General features: G+C 41.1%; 1 protein-coding gene across 1 annotated transcript in view; it reads right to left on the minus strand.

Moving 5' to 3' along the window:
• BUB1 (BUB1 mitotic checkpoint serine/threonine kinase) overlaps nt 1-17412 on the minus strand; it is a 17668-nt gene continuing 256 nt past the window's right edge. Inside the window, exons 2-25 of the mRNA XM_009886062.1 lie at nt 17254-17313; nt 17030-17174; nt 16454-16650; nt 15457-15497; nt 15086-15192; nt 13604-13656; nt 13308-13498; nt 11703-11863; nt 11016-11350; nt 10089-10141; nt 9418-9555; nt 8301-8396; nt 7523-7613; nt 6789-6870; nt 5937-6117; nt 5289-5367; nt 4536-4759; nt 3873-4013; nt 3126-3241; nt 1622-1783; nt 1263-1420; nt 992-1169; nt 641-747; nt 1-196 (exon numbers count right to left, since the gene is read on the minus strand). Of these exons, the coding sequence (XP_009884364.1) occupies nt 1-196; nt 641-747; nt 992-1169; nt 1263-1420; nt 1622-1783; nt 3126-3241; nt 3873-4013; nt 4536-4759; nt 5289-5367; nt 5937-6117; nt 6789-6870; nt 7523-7613; nt 8301-8396; nt 9418-9555; nt 10089-10141; nt 11016-11350; nt 11703-11863; nt 13308-13498; nt 13604-13656; nt 15086-15192; nt 15457-15497; nt 16454-16650; nt 17030-17174; nt 17254-17313 (3292 nt within the window). The remainder of the gene's footprint in view (nt 197-640; nt 748-991; nt 1170-1262; nt 1421-1621; nt 1784-3125; nt 3242-3872; nt 4014-4535; nt 4760-5288; nt 5368-5936; nt 6118-6788; nt 6871-7522; nt 7614-8300; nt 8397-9417; nt 9556-10088; nt 10142-11015; nt 11351-11702; nt 11864-13307; nt 13499-13603; nt 13657-15085; nt 15193-15456; nt 15498-16453; nt 16651-17029; nt 17175-17253; nt 17314-17412) is intronic.

Here is a 17412-nt window from a genome sequence, read left to right on the forward strand (position 1 = left end):
TTATTTGCGTGATCGTTTGTGTTCTATGAGCAACACAACAAGTCTGTTCCGAAGGAACTTTATTTCCTTTGCATATGACTTGCAAAATAAGTCTTTCAGGCTTTTGCGCAAAACTCCTAGAGAAGGCAGGCTGTGGCAATTGGGGATGTTTAGCATGCTCTCAAAGAACTCTTTCCACACATCAGCATTGGCAAGCCTGCAAAGGAACAAAAACGCATCAAAAAATTTCTAAGTTTAAGCTGTTGAAAAATACTGTTTCCTGTATTTACTCCACTCCCTTCCCAGTTACAGGCTGGAGCAACTGCAGCCATCACTGTAATGTAACGCAGCTTCCGTTGTAGCACGCTGCTTAATGAACCAGTGGGATTTTTCCTCGTTAGTTGTTGCTTCCTCCTTCCAGGCAGCAAGCAGCCGAGGACACCGTGCAATTCGCCACGTCCACTGCTGAAACACTTCCCCTCCTTAAGTCAGTGAATTTTATGAAGCAGTTCCCATGCGCTGAACCCACAGTTTATAGGGTTATCAAGAATTAAGTGCAAGTAACACTAAAAGCTATGCCAGAAACTAACCTCAGAGAAACCTGGTACTAATGACGCATCTTCCTATACAAAGGAAGGTTTTGAAAAAATTTGACACCAACCTTCTGAAGGTTCCCTCAGGCTTCCAAATACCGTTTTCATTCTTCACTCGCATGTAGGTACCAAAGAGCATGCAGTAGATTGTTGCTGCAATGCCAAAGTAGTCCGTCTAAACAAAGTATAAACAAGTTTCATATTAAAAATGTATCAAGACCACCAAAAATTAGCTGAAACACACTCTGTGGAGCCAACAGGGCAAGCTCTGTAAGAAGAGGGTTCAGGCTTGTTTTCTAAAGCAACAAGCTGAAGTTACAATTCTAAGTGCAAAAGCCCAATATTTTTATACTCCATTTATTCACAACAGATGCATGCAGTAAGCTCCAAACGTTCAGGTTGTCTATGCAACCTCATACCTGGTAGTTCCATGGTTTCTGCGTCAGCATTTCAATACACTGAAATCCAGATGTTTCACACTTTGCAGTAAATGCAGTTCCTTCGGGAAATAGTTTCATGTCTATACTCTGTCCCAAGTCAATGAGCGTCAAGCCATGAGAGAGACCATCTATGTCACACGTATCGTTGTCCAGAAACCTTCAGTCATGACAACATGCAGTGATCACGTAAGTATCAAGGCTATGACATTATGATATGCTGGCATCTCAGGTAGCAGAGGGAAATACTTGCCTTTCTCCAAGTATGAAATTGTCAGGCTTGATGTCACCATGAATGATTTTGCAGCTGTGGAGCTCTTCTACCATATAAAGAATTTTTACAGCAAAGTAGATTACAAGTGCTTGAGGCATCACCTTCTCAGGAAGCTTTTTGTAAATATTTATGGCATTCTGTAAAGAAAACGATAGGGAAGAGTCTTCAGCTACACAGAAATAACTTTATATGGATTACAGGTCCATGTTGATAAACACAGAGCATGTTCACAATGAAGGTCCATCAAGTGGACAATAGAGGGGACATCTGAATATTGTAATACAATAGCACTCCAAAAAGAATACAGATGTTCCAGAGCACAAGCTGATCACACTTACCAGCAGTGTTCCATAGTTGTAGAGCTCACCAACCAAAATGCTTCCATTTTGAAAGAAATGAGCAGAATAAAAGTGGATGTAGAGATGGCGTGTACTTGGATTGAGCCTTTCTACCAGTTGTGTTGCTATATAGAACTCCCAAGGGTTGGCAGGCTTCTGGACCTGTAACAAAAAAGTTGATTTGCTAGGAAAATCTATTAGCATTACAGCAGTAGTTCTTCTCAGGTTGGGTTTTTTTTGTTTGTTTTTTTTAACAGCCGACTAGGCACTTTTCCTCTTGACCAAATGAAATATTTATATCTACAGTAATTAACTTCAGGTCGATACAGTCAATGATTAATCCTCTTGAACCAAGACTTCAATTACACACCACAATTCCATTCTGGCTTATACACTCTCCTGTGTTACTTAAAATGTCAGTCTTTCTGCAATGTTGATGTTTCTGCTGGCAACAGACATTTCGTGTAAGAGAAAAGGCTTTTGAAATCAAAACAGGAAAACCCTTCCAATTCCGTTCCCTACTATTTCCCCTGCTACGTTGAATACCTGATGCTAAAACAACTTAAGTCACCTTTACATGCTAGAAAGCTCTCAGTTAAGGTGTTAACATGAAAAAGTGTTTTGTTTTTTTTTTTCTGAAAGATTAAATGTTGCAGAGGAGATCCACAAAAATAGATCTGATGTGGAGAAGCTAAGGGGGTGTGCGTATCAACTCAATCACGTAACCATGTTCCAGCCAGACTGTAGTAACTGTACACGTGCCCTCTCAGCCAGCAGCAGATGCAGAGCTGCATGACCTGGTATAACCCTCCTGGACTAAGCTGACCCCGCAGTTGCACAGACTTTCCTCTTGGCAGTGGTTCTGATGTAAACACATGCTATCATCTGTTGCTCGTTCCTGTACTGAAGCAGCCTGGAAGAAAACAGGGCAGAGCTGAAAGGCAGCTGCCCAATTCGCAATCATCATCAAGAGAAGTGTGTTTATTAATAAAACTGTTCCAGAGAGGTATCATCCAGCAAAGTCTATGTAACCGCCAGCTGCCACCAAACAGGCTGGCTGCACAAAGTGCAAAAATGCAAGCTAGTGAACATGTATCTGGAACAAAGAGAGGCCCTCTCAGTGTGATCTAGTAGCAAGAGCAATTTTATCATCAATCCACATCCATTTTCCTTCGCTGTGGACTAAGAGCACTTGCACAGGTAGCTGCCTTTGTTCAGCTGAGATAGATAGTCTGGCTCTAATTCTTACTCCTTAGGATACTTGTGACTGCTTCATAATGAAAAGATGAAGAGGCAAGTTGAGCCAAGAGGACAAATAACTTCCCATGTAGAATGAATCACACATCACAGCACTCAATCTGAACAAGGCTTTCAGGATAGACCAATATGCTTTACTTCATTATTTATAAATAAGAAAGCTCAGCAGAATCCACCTAGGGTAGGTGTCATCATTATAAGACTCACGAATTTTCCAGCTGAGCTATTCTGAATCAACGCTATTTACCTTGAATATTACTTTCTGGTTGTTTCTGGGGTTACTTGCATCCAGAATGGAAGCCTGATAAACTTGAGCAAAAGCTCCCTCTCCAACCAAGCAGTCCACGTGGAATGAGCTGGAACCTTTAAGAGATTAACAACATTAAGTCCTGCTTGCAAACTTCAGGAGACATCACTACTTAGAAAAATAAAATAGAAAAAAGAAAAAGCACCAGCCTACATAAGTTATTGCTTTAACCCCAGTGCTAGTCTTTCTCTACAAGTCTCTTCTTGTCAGCCAGCTTTTCCATAGAAGAGAGCCTGTACTCACTCTTGAGAACAAGAGTGCTGCAAAGTGCCACATACAAAAAAAAAAAATAAAAAAAATTAGTGTTTCTATTTTAGCCTGACTCCCTGGAAGTAATCAAATTCCAAAGTGCATTCCTTAAAAAGTAAACACTAATGTTTAAGTCATACAAGTGTGTTGCAATTACTGTCATACAGATTTTGTTGACACAGGTCTGCTGCTCTATACAAAGTCTGAAAGTTGTGTCACAGATTACAGGGAAAGGAAAACTGGGAAAATGCCTTACTCAGAATGCCTAATCAAAAATGCTTACGCTACAAAAGGCAAACAGAAACACCTGTCTCATTTCAAATCTGAGGTTTAGATAATCTGGAAGCTACCTGGATATAAGCCCTAGAAAAACAAGTTAAAAAAATACCTCAGAGGTTCCCAGAAAAACTTTGAGAAATGCTTTAAAGTAGCTCTTACCCAGTGGGAGTTGAGCCTTCAGTCTGATGGATGGAAGAATAGATTTCCATTCAAAGTAGTTGGCGTAGGTGTGGAGTGGTTTAGGAAGCTCTGATAAGAATTTGCAAATCAATTCTTTATCCCAAGGATTCTCAACAAGCACTTCATGGAAAAAAAGAAAAACATTTTTAAGCTATAAGAGAACTGTAATTTCAAAGGGGTAACACAAGCTTATACTTGAATGGGTATCACTGATTTAAAAAAAAAAAAAACAAAAACAAACCAAGAAAACACAACACACAAATGAAAGAGTTAAGTATTCCTTAATTTTGACAATCCAGCTTTTATACCTATGCCTTCCATTAAAGTTGCCCATAATTTTTTTTTAAATCGCAAGTTGAAAACGGATGTTTCTGAAGTATAGTATTTGAGCCTCAACTAGCAAAGAACCCTTATGTACTCCTGTCCTTCATGATATCTTTGGCATCATATAATACAGGTATGACCCACACTTGTCCTTCTTCACATTACTTCTACCTATGCAGCGATCTCCTTGCAGGAGCTGCAAGACAGTTTGTTCACTGCAGCGACCACCTTCATGTTGGAACAAAGCACTGCTGCAAGAACATGAATCCGCCCCAGTCTTGGACTTGACAGAAGAAAACTGTAGGCAATGCTCTCTACCTGCAGCTCTAACGCTCCGGGTTGTCCTGTCCTGCCCAGCTCCAGACACCTTTTCATGGGAAATTCTGTCCACCTCAACAGATGAGGAATATTCAGTTCTGCTCATGGCAGTCTGGTCATGTAATCTTTGAGAAGGAGCTGCAACAATTCCTTGAATTCCATTTCTTTGTTTCAAGACATTTCCTTGGAGCTCTCCTTGTTCTGCAACGTGTTCAAGAGCAGGGCTACATATTTAAAACAAAATTTATTAATTGACAGTACTGCCATGGTATTTTTGTGCCTTCAGTAAGCAAAAATGTGTCAAACGTCCGTGCTTGTTACTTTGGCCATAACCAACATTAAGATGAATAAAATGGAGACTTCCTAAGAAAATAAGATCTGGTTATATTGTGCTACCCGTAGCCTAATAACTTTCAAGTCCATCAGCCAACAAGTTCAGCCAATATTGAAAAGAAAGCAGTAGTTTTACATACATGGCCATTAAAACTGTCTGGACAGTTAACTTCTAAATTAGAATTCTCAGCAAACTTAAATCATGGGAGCATTTTCAGGGGCTTTGTCACCATACCCAGGTTCATTTAACTCCGCGAAGTGCTGAGATGTATGCTAAGCAGAGTCAGTCTGACACAAATATGTCAGCTCTAGATTACTTGGAAAACTTGAATCAAGAGCAGCACAGCAGAGCTGCCTGCTCTGGTACAGATTTGCGTAGCACTCTCGAGCCTTGAAAAATCTCAGCAAGTCGTGACATACCTTAGCTTCTTAGTTTTTGTCTGCTTGTGCAGTTCTTCAGAAAACTCCAAATCCATTTGCAGCAAGCCATCTCCACAGGCTGAACAAAAGGAGTAGCAACAATGTTTATTTTCCGCAAAGGCAAGCACATTTAGAGCATTCTTACCAAGACAAGAAGGTTAAGTCACACTGCAGCTGAGAAAGTTGCTAAGGTATCACAAGAGCTAGAACCAAACAGGCCTATTCTAAAATATATAAGGAAAGACAACAGCTTGATTTCTTTAGGGAGTGTATTCCAGGACTAAAGAGGGGGAGACAAGCATAAACGTGCCCCCAGAAGAAGGTGGTGCTGGGACTTCAGTCAATTTTTTGACTATTTACAACCACTTGGAACAGTTCAGAACAGCAGTTCTACAGCACAGTCAAAGCCTCTCTTGTCCCTCACCACCTTCTCTTATTCCCCCAATTAAAAACTCTTGGAAATTTTATGTGCTGAGCCAGCCCATGCTCCCAGCTGCTGTTCTGCAAGGAATGCATACTCAGAAGTGGCAGCAGTAGGAGTCATACCTACGTGGTATTCAGCAAGGCCTGCGAGGTGACCAAGGCACAGAAATGGAGTTATGCAGTATCGAATTAGATGCCCTCGACCTGAAGTATTCATTATTTTACCTTTGTCCTCCAAAGCTTGTCGGGAACGTGCGGACAGGTAATTAAACGGTGTTGATACAAGCTGGGCAGCTCGTGCAAAGTCTCTTGTGTTGTTTGGACTGGGAGCTAACGTTTTATTATTACTTGGTACATTCCACACTGTATAATCATCCTTTAAGAATTCCGGTGTCCCTGTTTCTTCCTAGACAGGAAAAATATATAAAGATTTAAAACTAAGCCATCAAAACTATCCTGCCAGAGCCGCGCTGTAGCCTACCAGCAGCCTCTGCAGTCAGTTTAAAATGTTGAGTCTGCCTGTGCCAACTCACAGTGTTAGAAAAATACAAGAATGGCAATATAACCTAAATCACAGGTTTACATAGTTTTGTATCAGACCCGAATGTTGGCAATAATCAATATCACAGCAAAATGCTAGACAAATTATATTGCCATAAGAGGCTGAAAAAGCCTACATCATTACTTAGTGATCACTTATATCCAAGCAGCCTGAAGTTTTATGCATCTCCTTGGCTATGAAAACTGTTAGGTGGTTATTAGAACATTAAGTGTCTCCTCCTCCCTGTCCTTCTTCCCGTAAACAGATGCCAAATCTGTACACCAACTGCAGTCAGATTTGTTCTAGGGATAGAAGTCTCCACAATTAAGCTTCTAGAAGTTTTGCAAAAATTAACAACTGAAAAAGTTCATCCCATTGGCAGGAAACGGGAAAGGGTATCTAGAGTTCAGCTAGGTATCATTCATAAGAATGTTGCAGGATCGCGATAGAGCAAATGTAAATACAACAGTCTCTGAACCCTGTAGCTACGTAACCCATTTTCACGGCTAATTCTTGCAATAAGACCAAACACTCACTTCTGTACTCGCTGTACAGTCAGTCAAGGGACGTTCTCCCATAGTTCTGGGCTCTTCTGGCTTGTTTTTATGCTGCGGGATCCTGACAAAACAGGTAGTTTAGAATAGCTTTTCCCCAGAAACTTTCCCAGGCAGACTGACCATAAGAAAGACTTGTTAATTTTTTTTTTATTATTTTTTTTTAATGGAATCCCATTTGCAGATACTTAGAGAAGTTGCAGTAGCTCAGAGAAACGAGCTATCCACCGTTATCCAGAAAATTAAGCATCTCAAGCACACTGTCCAAACAGGAAAGTTGTGCAATTCCACAGAGAAGCAACTACAGCTTTCTCATGCTGCTTCCACACAGCTGCTAGTGATTGTATTCAAGCCTATCCCACAGAATCACAGAATGGTCAGGGTTGGAAGGGACCTCTGGAGATCACCTAGTCCAACCCCCCGGCTAGCGCAGGGTCACCTACAACAGGTTGCACAGGACGGCGTCCAGGCGGGTTCTGAATGTCTCCAGAGAGGGAGACTCCACAACCTCTCTGGGCAGCCTGTGCCAGTGCTCTGCCACCCTCAAAGGAAAGAAGTTCCTCCTCATGTTAAGATGGAACTTCCCATGTTCAAGCTTGTGCCCGTAAATAACCCTGATACTTCAAATACAGTCACAACAAAATTATATGCAATAGAATCAATCCTATATGTAATTCTTAATAAACTGAACTCAGCCGTTACTTCTTTCACCTTACCCGCTGTTCTCTTTTTCATTCTCATCTTCAAAGATAGCAAAGGCAGGCATGACAGGGGCAGCAACATTAGCTTTCAGAGTTCCATCAGGCTCTTAAAAAGAAAAGATAACCAATATTATCTTCACCCAACAAAGATTATATAAACAGTCACATTTTCACCCGCAACCAGGCAACTGATGGCCATGGCTACACCCAGCTAGACCAGGAGCATCCTCAGATTTGCCACGCAACTCATCTCTCCTATGAGCTCTTGGAAATGGGGAAGATTTTTCAATCTCAAAACCAAGACTGGCCAGAATTACAGAAGCCTTCTTGGCTGCATCTGACCAGTTGCGAAATATCTCTGCGCTCACTCTTGTAAGCCACTGCTACTGCCTAGTTTTCAGACAATTTTAACTGTTATGATAAGATGGCATTTCAGATACTAACACCCAGCCTGCAAAATGTTTTAGAAAATAGCTTCACTCGTATGAAGTACCAGCTGTGCCCTTTTCAAATTTCCGGTTTAAATACCAGAGAAGTCTCTACAGAGAAGCAACGTGTTTAATACACACATTAATAGGCTTGCTAATGGTAAAGTGCTTCTGCTGTTCTCAGACTGTACGCCACAATTTAGAAGCTGACATAAATTAAATTCATTATCAGGAAAGAAGCAGCTTCTTCACTGCACACCTAATCAAACACCTACTTATCCCAAAATTATGAGGACTGGTGGGAGGGGTAAACAGAAAATAAAGGAGTGAAACATCATGGACTGAAAAAAATAAGTGGTACTTACCACTTTTTCTGCAAAAGACTTCAAATTGCTCCTTGCTTTCTTCAAGAGGAGATAGTTCAGGCAAGATGGGTGTTTGAAACATATCCATGAGGAATCCTAAAAAAGAAATAAAACCCACAAGAATATCACTCCCAGTATAAGAAAAAACGTTTTTTTCAGAGGTTCTTTCATTGTGTAGTAGTCAAATCAAATGCCAATTATTATTTGTCAAATGTCAATAACCAATTATTCCTTCATATTGCATTTAAACACTCCAGACAACTGAACAAAGACAGGAAGATCTGACTTGGCCAACACATACTTGTTGGCGCCATGGTTTTGTGTTGGTTTTTTTTTTTACCTTCTCCAAGATGAGATTTCAAGTTCTCCTGAAGGAGCAAATTCTCCTTTATCTTCTTAGATATTTGGAAGACTAACAAATATCATGAGCTTTTTAAAATTATTTTTACAGATATATATTCAGCTGCAGCAGTTTGTTACATGGTAGTGGTTAACAGATTTACTATCAAAACAGAAGAACGTGGCAGAAGAGTACAAAAGGGATAAAACAGTACCAGGATATTATTACTCCACATCTGACATTAGAAATACAATAGCAATTTCCCTTTCGGGATTTTGAAAAAGCAATGTTAGAATGGACAACATCCATTTAAAAAAAAAAAAAAATCAAAGATCTTTTGCACAAGTCACCCTTGTTTCAGCTTTGGAGGAAAGCTCAACATATAATAAGCTGACTTACTAGCTTCCAAACATTCTTCCACATTAGTCCATTGAAGGTCATCATCTCAGAAACAGGAGTCTCTGACAGTACTGACAAGAGCCGCTCAGAGAACATGCTGCCCAAAGAAGCCTGGCAGGTGTACCACCAGTGACTTATCCAGGAGTTTAAAGGATGTGGCTGCTGGGATGTTATTACAGCATCTATTTCCGGTCAAAAGCTCTGGGTCATTCAGACAATTGCAAAAGAAGAGTACCAATCTAATTTTATTTTCCTCTTTGATTGAATGGTGCACGTGCCCATCACTAGATAGCCTCCTTATAGATTTGGCTCCACTAAAATTACCAGGCAAGATCCCATTAATTCCAGTGAAACTTGCATGTTACTCCAGGTGCTTACCCAATGCTTCCTTCGTATGAACTGTAGGTGAAGGTTGCACTTTGAATGGTGTTGCCTGCATTGCTCCTCCCAGCGAGGTGTTTGGGGTAGCTTGAGAAGCATTTCCAGAAGCAAAGGAAGCATTTCCAACTCTAGATGCTGGAAACGAGAACAGTAAGATCGTTTCTGAAGCAGCCTGGGATTGTTTATTAACATTTCAGGAGCTAGCAAAATGTTAGTAAGAGAAGTAAACAAGATGAGTAGCAGAATGACAACAAAGAATTTTGGGTGAGCAGATTTTGGCTTGTTCAGAGATCTGCTTGGCAGGTTCCCAAGGGAGACTGTCCTGAAGGGCAAGAGGGACCTTGGACAGCCTGGGTGGCTTCCGAGGACTCCATCTTCAATTCACAGAAACGATCCATTTTGACACAGAAAGTCAAAGAGGCAGGAAGCTAGCAAGGACAAACAGCAAACTCCCAGCTGAGCTCAAACAAAAAGGAATTGCACAGAAGGTAGAAACAAGGACTGGCTCCACAGACAGGATATGGAGACATTGCCCAAACTTGCAGGGATGGAGTTAGGAAAGTCAAAAAGCTTAGCTAGGGTTGGAACTAGTAGCCACATGCTATTGATCCCCTGCCAGTAACAGTCATACCAATAGCACCAGTCTTTACCAAAACTCAGCTTATTACCTTCTTTTATGTCCACAGAAGCAGTTTCTCCAGTCGTTCTCTGGTTAGGGTGCCTTCAAAGGAGACATTAAGAACATTAGCTTGAAATAAAAGCTATTATTTAAATTCCAGCTTCAGTTCGGGACTTAGCAGTACTGGAGTCTAAGTAGTAAGGAGGCCTTCCCCAGTCTAGAACAAAAGAAACATCCCACACAAACAGCGACTAGTGATCCTATCTTCCCCCCCCCCCCCATGAATGTCTCTTCTTAGTCAAACAGACTAAGTCAAATGGAATACTGAGCTTGCCCCCCAGAATGTTTCTCGTTCAGTTGCCAATAGGTACAAAACCTCAAAGGCAGCGGAGTCCTTTAAAAGGGTTAAAAAGCTGGCATTACATACTCTTCTTGGATACAGTTTGCCTCCAAGTAACTCCATAATGTAAGTGAATTACAACTGGTTCCATCTCCCCACTGGCCAAGCCTACACAGCTATGCTCACTTTGCTAACCTAGGTTTCTCCCTCTGCCTCCCAATTTTGTTTCCTGTATTAGCTAAATCACACAAGCAAGAGTGCAGAAGATAAATACAAGCACTTTTTTTTCTTCTCTGGATACCTTTGTGGCCAAGATGTAACGTATGGGATCTGCACAAACTAAGCACATCCTGTTGTTTATTTCAGGCATGCCAGGGAAAGCAACGCTGAATAATTACTTCAGTTACACACTGAATTTCCTCTTAGTCATTACCATTAAAACACAGGGTTAAAGGAATTAAAACCTGAAATGAGGACTCTAAGTTTGATCCATGCCTAAATATTGGTTTCCACAGGCTACTTCAGATTTTTTTTTTTTCCAGAAGAGACCTTTTTTTCCCAGTTAATTCTCAGCTGAAATGTAGATACTGAAGATTGCACAATTTGCAGAGCAAGAATTAGCCTGTTTATACATACTGTTCTCCAGCGTTCCAATTAAGAGCCGAGTCCGGATATGCCCGTTCCTGAGCTGAAACATTATTGAATGGAGGGTGTAACAAACTGTTCTGGAATTCTCCAAGCTCTAGCTGAGTTTTGACTGCATTCTTCTTATATGTTGCTTCCCACAGGGAGGTTGATGTCATCTGTTGGTCAACAGGTTTCACTGACTGCAGCGTAAGAGCAGTGGACGACACAGTACTCGATGGAGACTGGTCTGGCACCAGACCTTGGGCATTTTGCAGATCTGAACTTTGACTAGATGCCATCCAGTTCTGCTGTACAGCTGCACTGGGTGTCACATGTGGATGCACCTTCAGAGATGAGAAATGTTCTTTTACGTTCAAAAACACCCCCACAAGTAGAGCCATTGCCATTTTCCCTTTTATTTCTGCATAACTAGAATAGTTTTTCATGCATAAGAGAACTTTCGTATGCAACTAAAACTAAACCGCAGACCGGCAAAACCAAACTTTTGGGTTTAACAATTAAAATAAATTTCATCAAGCATTTAAAATTATGCCAGGTATCTATACTAATTAAGTATTACAGCCTTGACTTCCAGATTTCGTTAGCAAACTATTCTGATTACCATCTAAAGCATGGTTAAATTTTTATGAGATAAGTTAATGAAGACTGCTCCTATTGATCATAGTGCATACTTACCACTGTTTTATTTGGTTCAGCTGGCATTGTAGATGCTGGTTCCAGTCTAGTTTCCTCCAAGCTTTTGGTGAGCTGGGTGAGCTGTTCCAGCTTCTGCTGCAGGGCTTGCAGTTCAAGGACAGCTGACTCTTTTTTCCTCATGGAGTCTCTCTCTTCTTCTTCTAAGGATAAAACAATGATAATAAGTGAAACAGTTAATCAGTGTCCAAATGAGTTGCCCAACACAGACATTACAAGCTGCTGGAATTTAAAATTTAGAGAGAGGGAGAGAGTTGCTGTGCAACTGCAGGATGACACACAGATCTAGCGGTGTAAGTTTGAGAGAAGCAGGTACTTCCCACAGGACTCAGTGTCTAACCTCTCACTCCTGATCCCTTGAGGGAAGGCCACACAACACTCTCAGCACTGGCTGGGTAACCAGTGTCTTCCCTAATGCTTTTTAGCAGAGTTCACAGGCTAGCCTACTTCTCACCTGTGCTTGTGGTGCCAGGCTCTGTGCTGCTGCAAGCACGCTAGTGGCACCCATCCACAGCATAAAAGGAAACCAACTTTGAAAGATTCTACCAATATGACCCTTTGGTAAAATTTGGGTGGGGATGGAGCCTGCTGTCCCCAAGGGAAGAGTTGCCCCTGACAGGAATTATCATACATAACTATTGGATTAAAAAAAAAAAAAATCCAGACTCAAACACTTGGTTTAAAAATGTATTAGCATCTTACCTCCCATGGAATCCCTCCCCATTCCGCTGACTACAACTTATCCACTTCTTCCTTTACCTAATGAGATAATTACTTCTTTTTCCTGGAAACATCGCCCAGCAACTTTCCCCCCCTCCTATAAATGGTCAGATACACAACTAACTCACTTCTGAGCAGCTGCTCTTTATTTGCACTCAGTTCTGGTTTTGCTTCTCTAAGACCTAATTTATCTATTTGAAAGCCCACTACTTTTTCTCCAAAATATCATCATTCAGCAAACAAAGGTATTACCTCTAATTACAAACTTTGCGTTGAGACCATCCCAGCTACAAGCATGCCATCGTTGACTATACAAGGGGCGTCCCACAGCTACATTTGCCAAGGCCAAGTGAAGGCAGAGTGCTGCCCTCTTTGCTGCAGTGTGCCTTTAATTAACTTGGGCAAATTATGGCATCGTATGTACCCATAGGACAGTTTAAAGCATACTCTGGGCTCTTTCTGATTACGGCCCACTGATATGAACCAAGACACTCTCGATCTTGAATTACAGGTGGCAGAGAGCCACAGCTAGAGCTCACATCAGGGTAATTAATACAGCCAAGAGCTGCTCACACTTCCCTCCTGTTTCCTCAGAAGGGGACACCACTCTTTATGACAACCGAGGTTTCAAAAGACAAACCCACGGGATGAGCTTAAACAGTAAATATCAATGTCAATTGTTTGGCATGTTACCTGATGCTTCCAAGCTCATCCCACCCTGTTTCTGTACGGGGATGCTAACCTGGGCTTTGAGAAAGTTTTCAGGCTTCAATAGAGAGGTTGAAAAGAAATGCATGCAGCTAAGTACTAGTTTTCCCAAGAATATGAGAACATTTCTGAAATAGCAAGATGGAAAGAGAAGAATACCCCATTCTTGCTGTCTTCTGAGGCGCTCATATTTCTTGAAGTATCTCTTGGCTCTCAGCTCTTCAAATGAAAGTTCAGAGCCTTCACATATGAGCAGGTTTTTATCATACATTGCAACCTGCTCACATTCAATGACAGTAGATGACGATTTAGGAAGAACTTCAGATTTGGAGATGTACGTAACATACTTTCTGTGAGGAAAAATAAGAAAAAGCTCTATTCAAGTTTATTGGATTTATTCTGGGAGAGTGTTAATTTTCCCACAGCATGACTTTAAAAAAAACCCAAACACTTACACTTCCTCTCTTCCACCAGAAGAACAGGACTGAGCACCAGCAGAATCGGGACCCTAAAGCAGGGCAGTGGAAACAAAAAATTAAAAAAAAATAATATCCCAATATTATAGTTAACCATCCATTTTGACAAGACCAGCAACCACGAAGCTCCCAATATTTAATTCCGATTGAAGAGATGACAATGCAGACCATAAACATGGCAAGAACAGATCAAAAAAGAGAGCTCCACAAGTCATCAGAGCCTGAGGAAGTTCATCATGTAGAATTAGCCATATAGCAGTGTGCTGGAATGTCCGAGAGCTTTTGAAAGATGAACAAGATCTCAGAGAATGAAGAGAGACAGATATAGTTCTGGAAACGGCAGTCCAGAAGGACACTAGAACTAGTTGAACAGGTAGTTTCTATTTCAAAACACGGGAATGTAAGCTATAGATCACTTGGGTTTGTTAAAAACAGAGTGGGTAGCCTCATCCATTTTCTTTCTTTGACAAAGTAACCAACCTCCAGATTAAGGAACAGGCAGCAGACACAGTAAGTTTTAACCTCTACTCCATCATCTGAGACGTTTTTCAGTATTTGCAGGCTATACCAAACTCAAAGTGTCACAAGTGCTTTAGGAATCAGGACTAAGTCAAGAAAGGTTCCATCAGTTTCCTACCCGCAGTCTTTCAGTCTTTAATTTCACCCTTGTTCACCTTTCATCTGACTGAGCCAGAAAGCCTGTGAAGAATTGTAATTAGCTTTGCCAAACTTCAGAAGAACAGAAGTGCTACATTCTGATATATAGCTAAAATGAGTTACAAGCAGTGTGATTTCTTTTGTTGTTGTTTTATCGTGGGGAAGCGGGTGAAGGAAGACAAGTACAGGGTAACAGGATTTGGACTGTAAAGTCAACTCAAGATTTGCACGAGGTATGAAGAAAATCTCAGCTGGAACTTGTTAGAGACTGACATGGCAAGCTATAGACAGGCTCATGAACTGCGATAGTTTGACTAGATGGACTAGTCATTTCTCAGTTCAACAGACTGACTTCTACAAGAAGCTACCATCCCACTGAGGACCAGCCTGGAAACTTCTCTTCCTCTGACATTATTTTTCACTTGTTCTTAAAGAGAATGTTTAAAGTACCTTGAATTTCATGAAAATTCAATGTAGGCAATTTCCAAAAAGCATGACTGGAACAGAATCTATTGATAATATTATTTCTCCAAAGAATACTAACCAGATGGACAGATCACTTTGTGTGTAATTCTGGAAATCTGTCAATTAACTAAAAGCTGGGCCCCACTGCTTCCCAATTGAGAGATTTCTATGAAGATGCGATGCTTACAGCATAAAACCAGCAGTAACATCCTTGAGATACATCAGACATAGTTAGCATATTTTATCTTTCTTATTCAGTCAAGCTCATCGATCTAAATTTTATGTGAAGGCTCCACATTTTTTCCACAATGTCTAAGTTATTTATTAATAGTCATTTACCTGATTTTTGCAAGTGTACACTGGGTCATTAAGATTTGAAACACCTTTTCGAGGAGCCATTTGATTTGCAGCATGCGAGGTTTGAAGTGGTTTTATAACAGCAGCACCTGGGACAGATAATACAGGCTTGCATTAATGAGTAGAAATAATTTTCTCATTTATGAATTTCTATTAGCTTTAAGCATTGGAAAACCAATGCCTCATTTTGAATACACTCCCCTTAAGAATCTTAAATATGGCCAGGAAAACAGGAAAAAAAAGAAATTAGTTTCTACAGGAAAGTTATTTTCTTCAGTGACAAAACCCACTGATCGAGGTAAAAGATTCATCTAATTGAGCTACATCTCACAGGCAGGTGTCTTTAGCCTCACCTTGCAAAGGAGGATTCCGAGGATCATAATTCTGCAGCCAGCTAAATTGCAAGAAATGTCAGTTATTATCATTAAGTTATCTGTCCCTCATTCCTCCCCACCCTCCAGGAACCTTTTATTTCCTTGTGTGGTCATCATACCATGAAATGTAATAGTAAAAAGCTCAGGTTAGTTACAGGACACTTATTACTGTACATGGACATATCCTGTTAGCTTCACATTCTCAAAAATATAAATAGCCTGCAATAGGCAGCAGTATATGGAAATCAGATTCTTGTTTTATCATCACCAGAGGGAACACGTATCATCATGATAAGCACCAACCCTAGCACTACCAACAGGCAGCCCCTTGTCAACTAAGTACTGTGCGATAAGCACAAGAAACTGGCTATATGTATTATTGTCAATATATCCCCAAGGTGGACTAAAAAGTCCAGCTCAGATCAGGAAGCTGACACCTAATCTCACTGCAGTTCCAGCTACAGCCGCCAACTAAAATAAAAAAGGGTCCAAGTCAAGCAGCAGCTGAAGTATGCATTCAACTGGCAGCTTACAGGGTCAGCTACAGCAAAAACTCTGGAAAGCGTACAGATGTCCCTGATTCGAAGATGTCATTAGCATGGCAAATTTGCTTGAGATTCCAAGTAATGAAGCCCACACATAGTATTCCCAAGGCAGACAGCCTAAAGCAGGACAGGCTATGCATCTTTATAGTCTGGATCTACTTAACAGAGACTAGCAGGAAATGAATCAATTAAGCAATTTTCTTTCTGGGCCCTACTTCACTGAAGACACAGTGTTTTTTTCTCAATGCACCCTCCAAAACACTCAACAAATATTGAGCAGCAAAGACGTGTTGTTAAGCTTATATCTACCTTTCACAAAAATAGTCATTGGTCTACCTCTGCTACAGCATACGGCATATGCACACAAGAAAGAAAACAATAAACATACGCTATCTGAATAACTCAACAAGTAAAAGATGTGTCAAGATTACCAATACAGTTGTTGCAAGCACTCTCGTGGCTGTGCTTGGTTGTGAAGCCCTTTTTGAAGGACAGTTCCTGCATGCTGCACATTGCCTTCATTTACAAGCTGCTGAGCCCAAGCAACATAGAAGTTAGATGCCTTTGCACCAATTCCCTGTCCATACAGGTAATCAAAATACTGGCAAGGAGAAGTGATGAACTCCGCCTGCATGAGATAAAGATACATAAGCCATAAGCACTTTCAAAAACATCCAAGGAAGCTGCAGGCAAAAAAAACCAATAACAATTTCTTAGTTACCATTGTAAGAAGGCATTATTTCCTAAAGATAGAACCAGTCGGTAGATAAGATACCTCTCACAAGCTAAACAGCTAAATAACACAGCTTTAAAAAAACCTGCTATCCTTCAGCAAGACTGAAAAGTGCTCAGAGCTCCTGGAGAGAGCAATACATCTGAATTACACACCCCATCCCTGAGGGCTCCTTTTCCTCCCACAGCTCTTTGAGGTCACAGAACTATAGAACGGTAGAACAACTTTCTTTTTTTTTTGGGATAGCTTAATTCCCAAAAAATCATATACCTACCAGCTTAATGCAGTAGCTGACAAATCTTGGATCTTGGTGGTACCTCTTGTCACTTAGGAACATCTTCACAAGCTGCTCCAGGAGATTGGGCAAGCAGCTTTGTTTTTCTTGAAGGGGAAGACATTCTTCTACCCACTGCATATACCTGAAACACACTCAAGCAAGTTACGACCCTGCCGCGCATCAGCAGCGACACTAACAGCCGAGGCAGGGGTGCCACCGACCTGTCCCATGGCTCCAGCGGGTCACTCCCCTGGTAGTTCCGTATCTGAGCCTCGTAGCTCCTGCAAGGCAAAAGACAGGTCAGGCTGGGATGAGGGGGGAACCGCTACAGCCCTGCCTGAGGGGGAAGGCCCTGGGCCACAGGCCGAGGCCTACACCCC

Source organism: Charadrius vociferus, unplaced genomic scaffold (genome assembly GCF_000708025.1).
Source record: "Charadrius vociferus isolate BGI_N301 unplaced genomic scaffold, ASM70802v2 scaffold455, whole genome shotgun sequence".
Lineage (NCBI taxonomy): Eukaryota > Metazoa > Chordata > Aves > Charadriiformes > Charadriidae > Charadrius > Charadrius vociferus.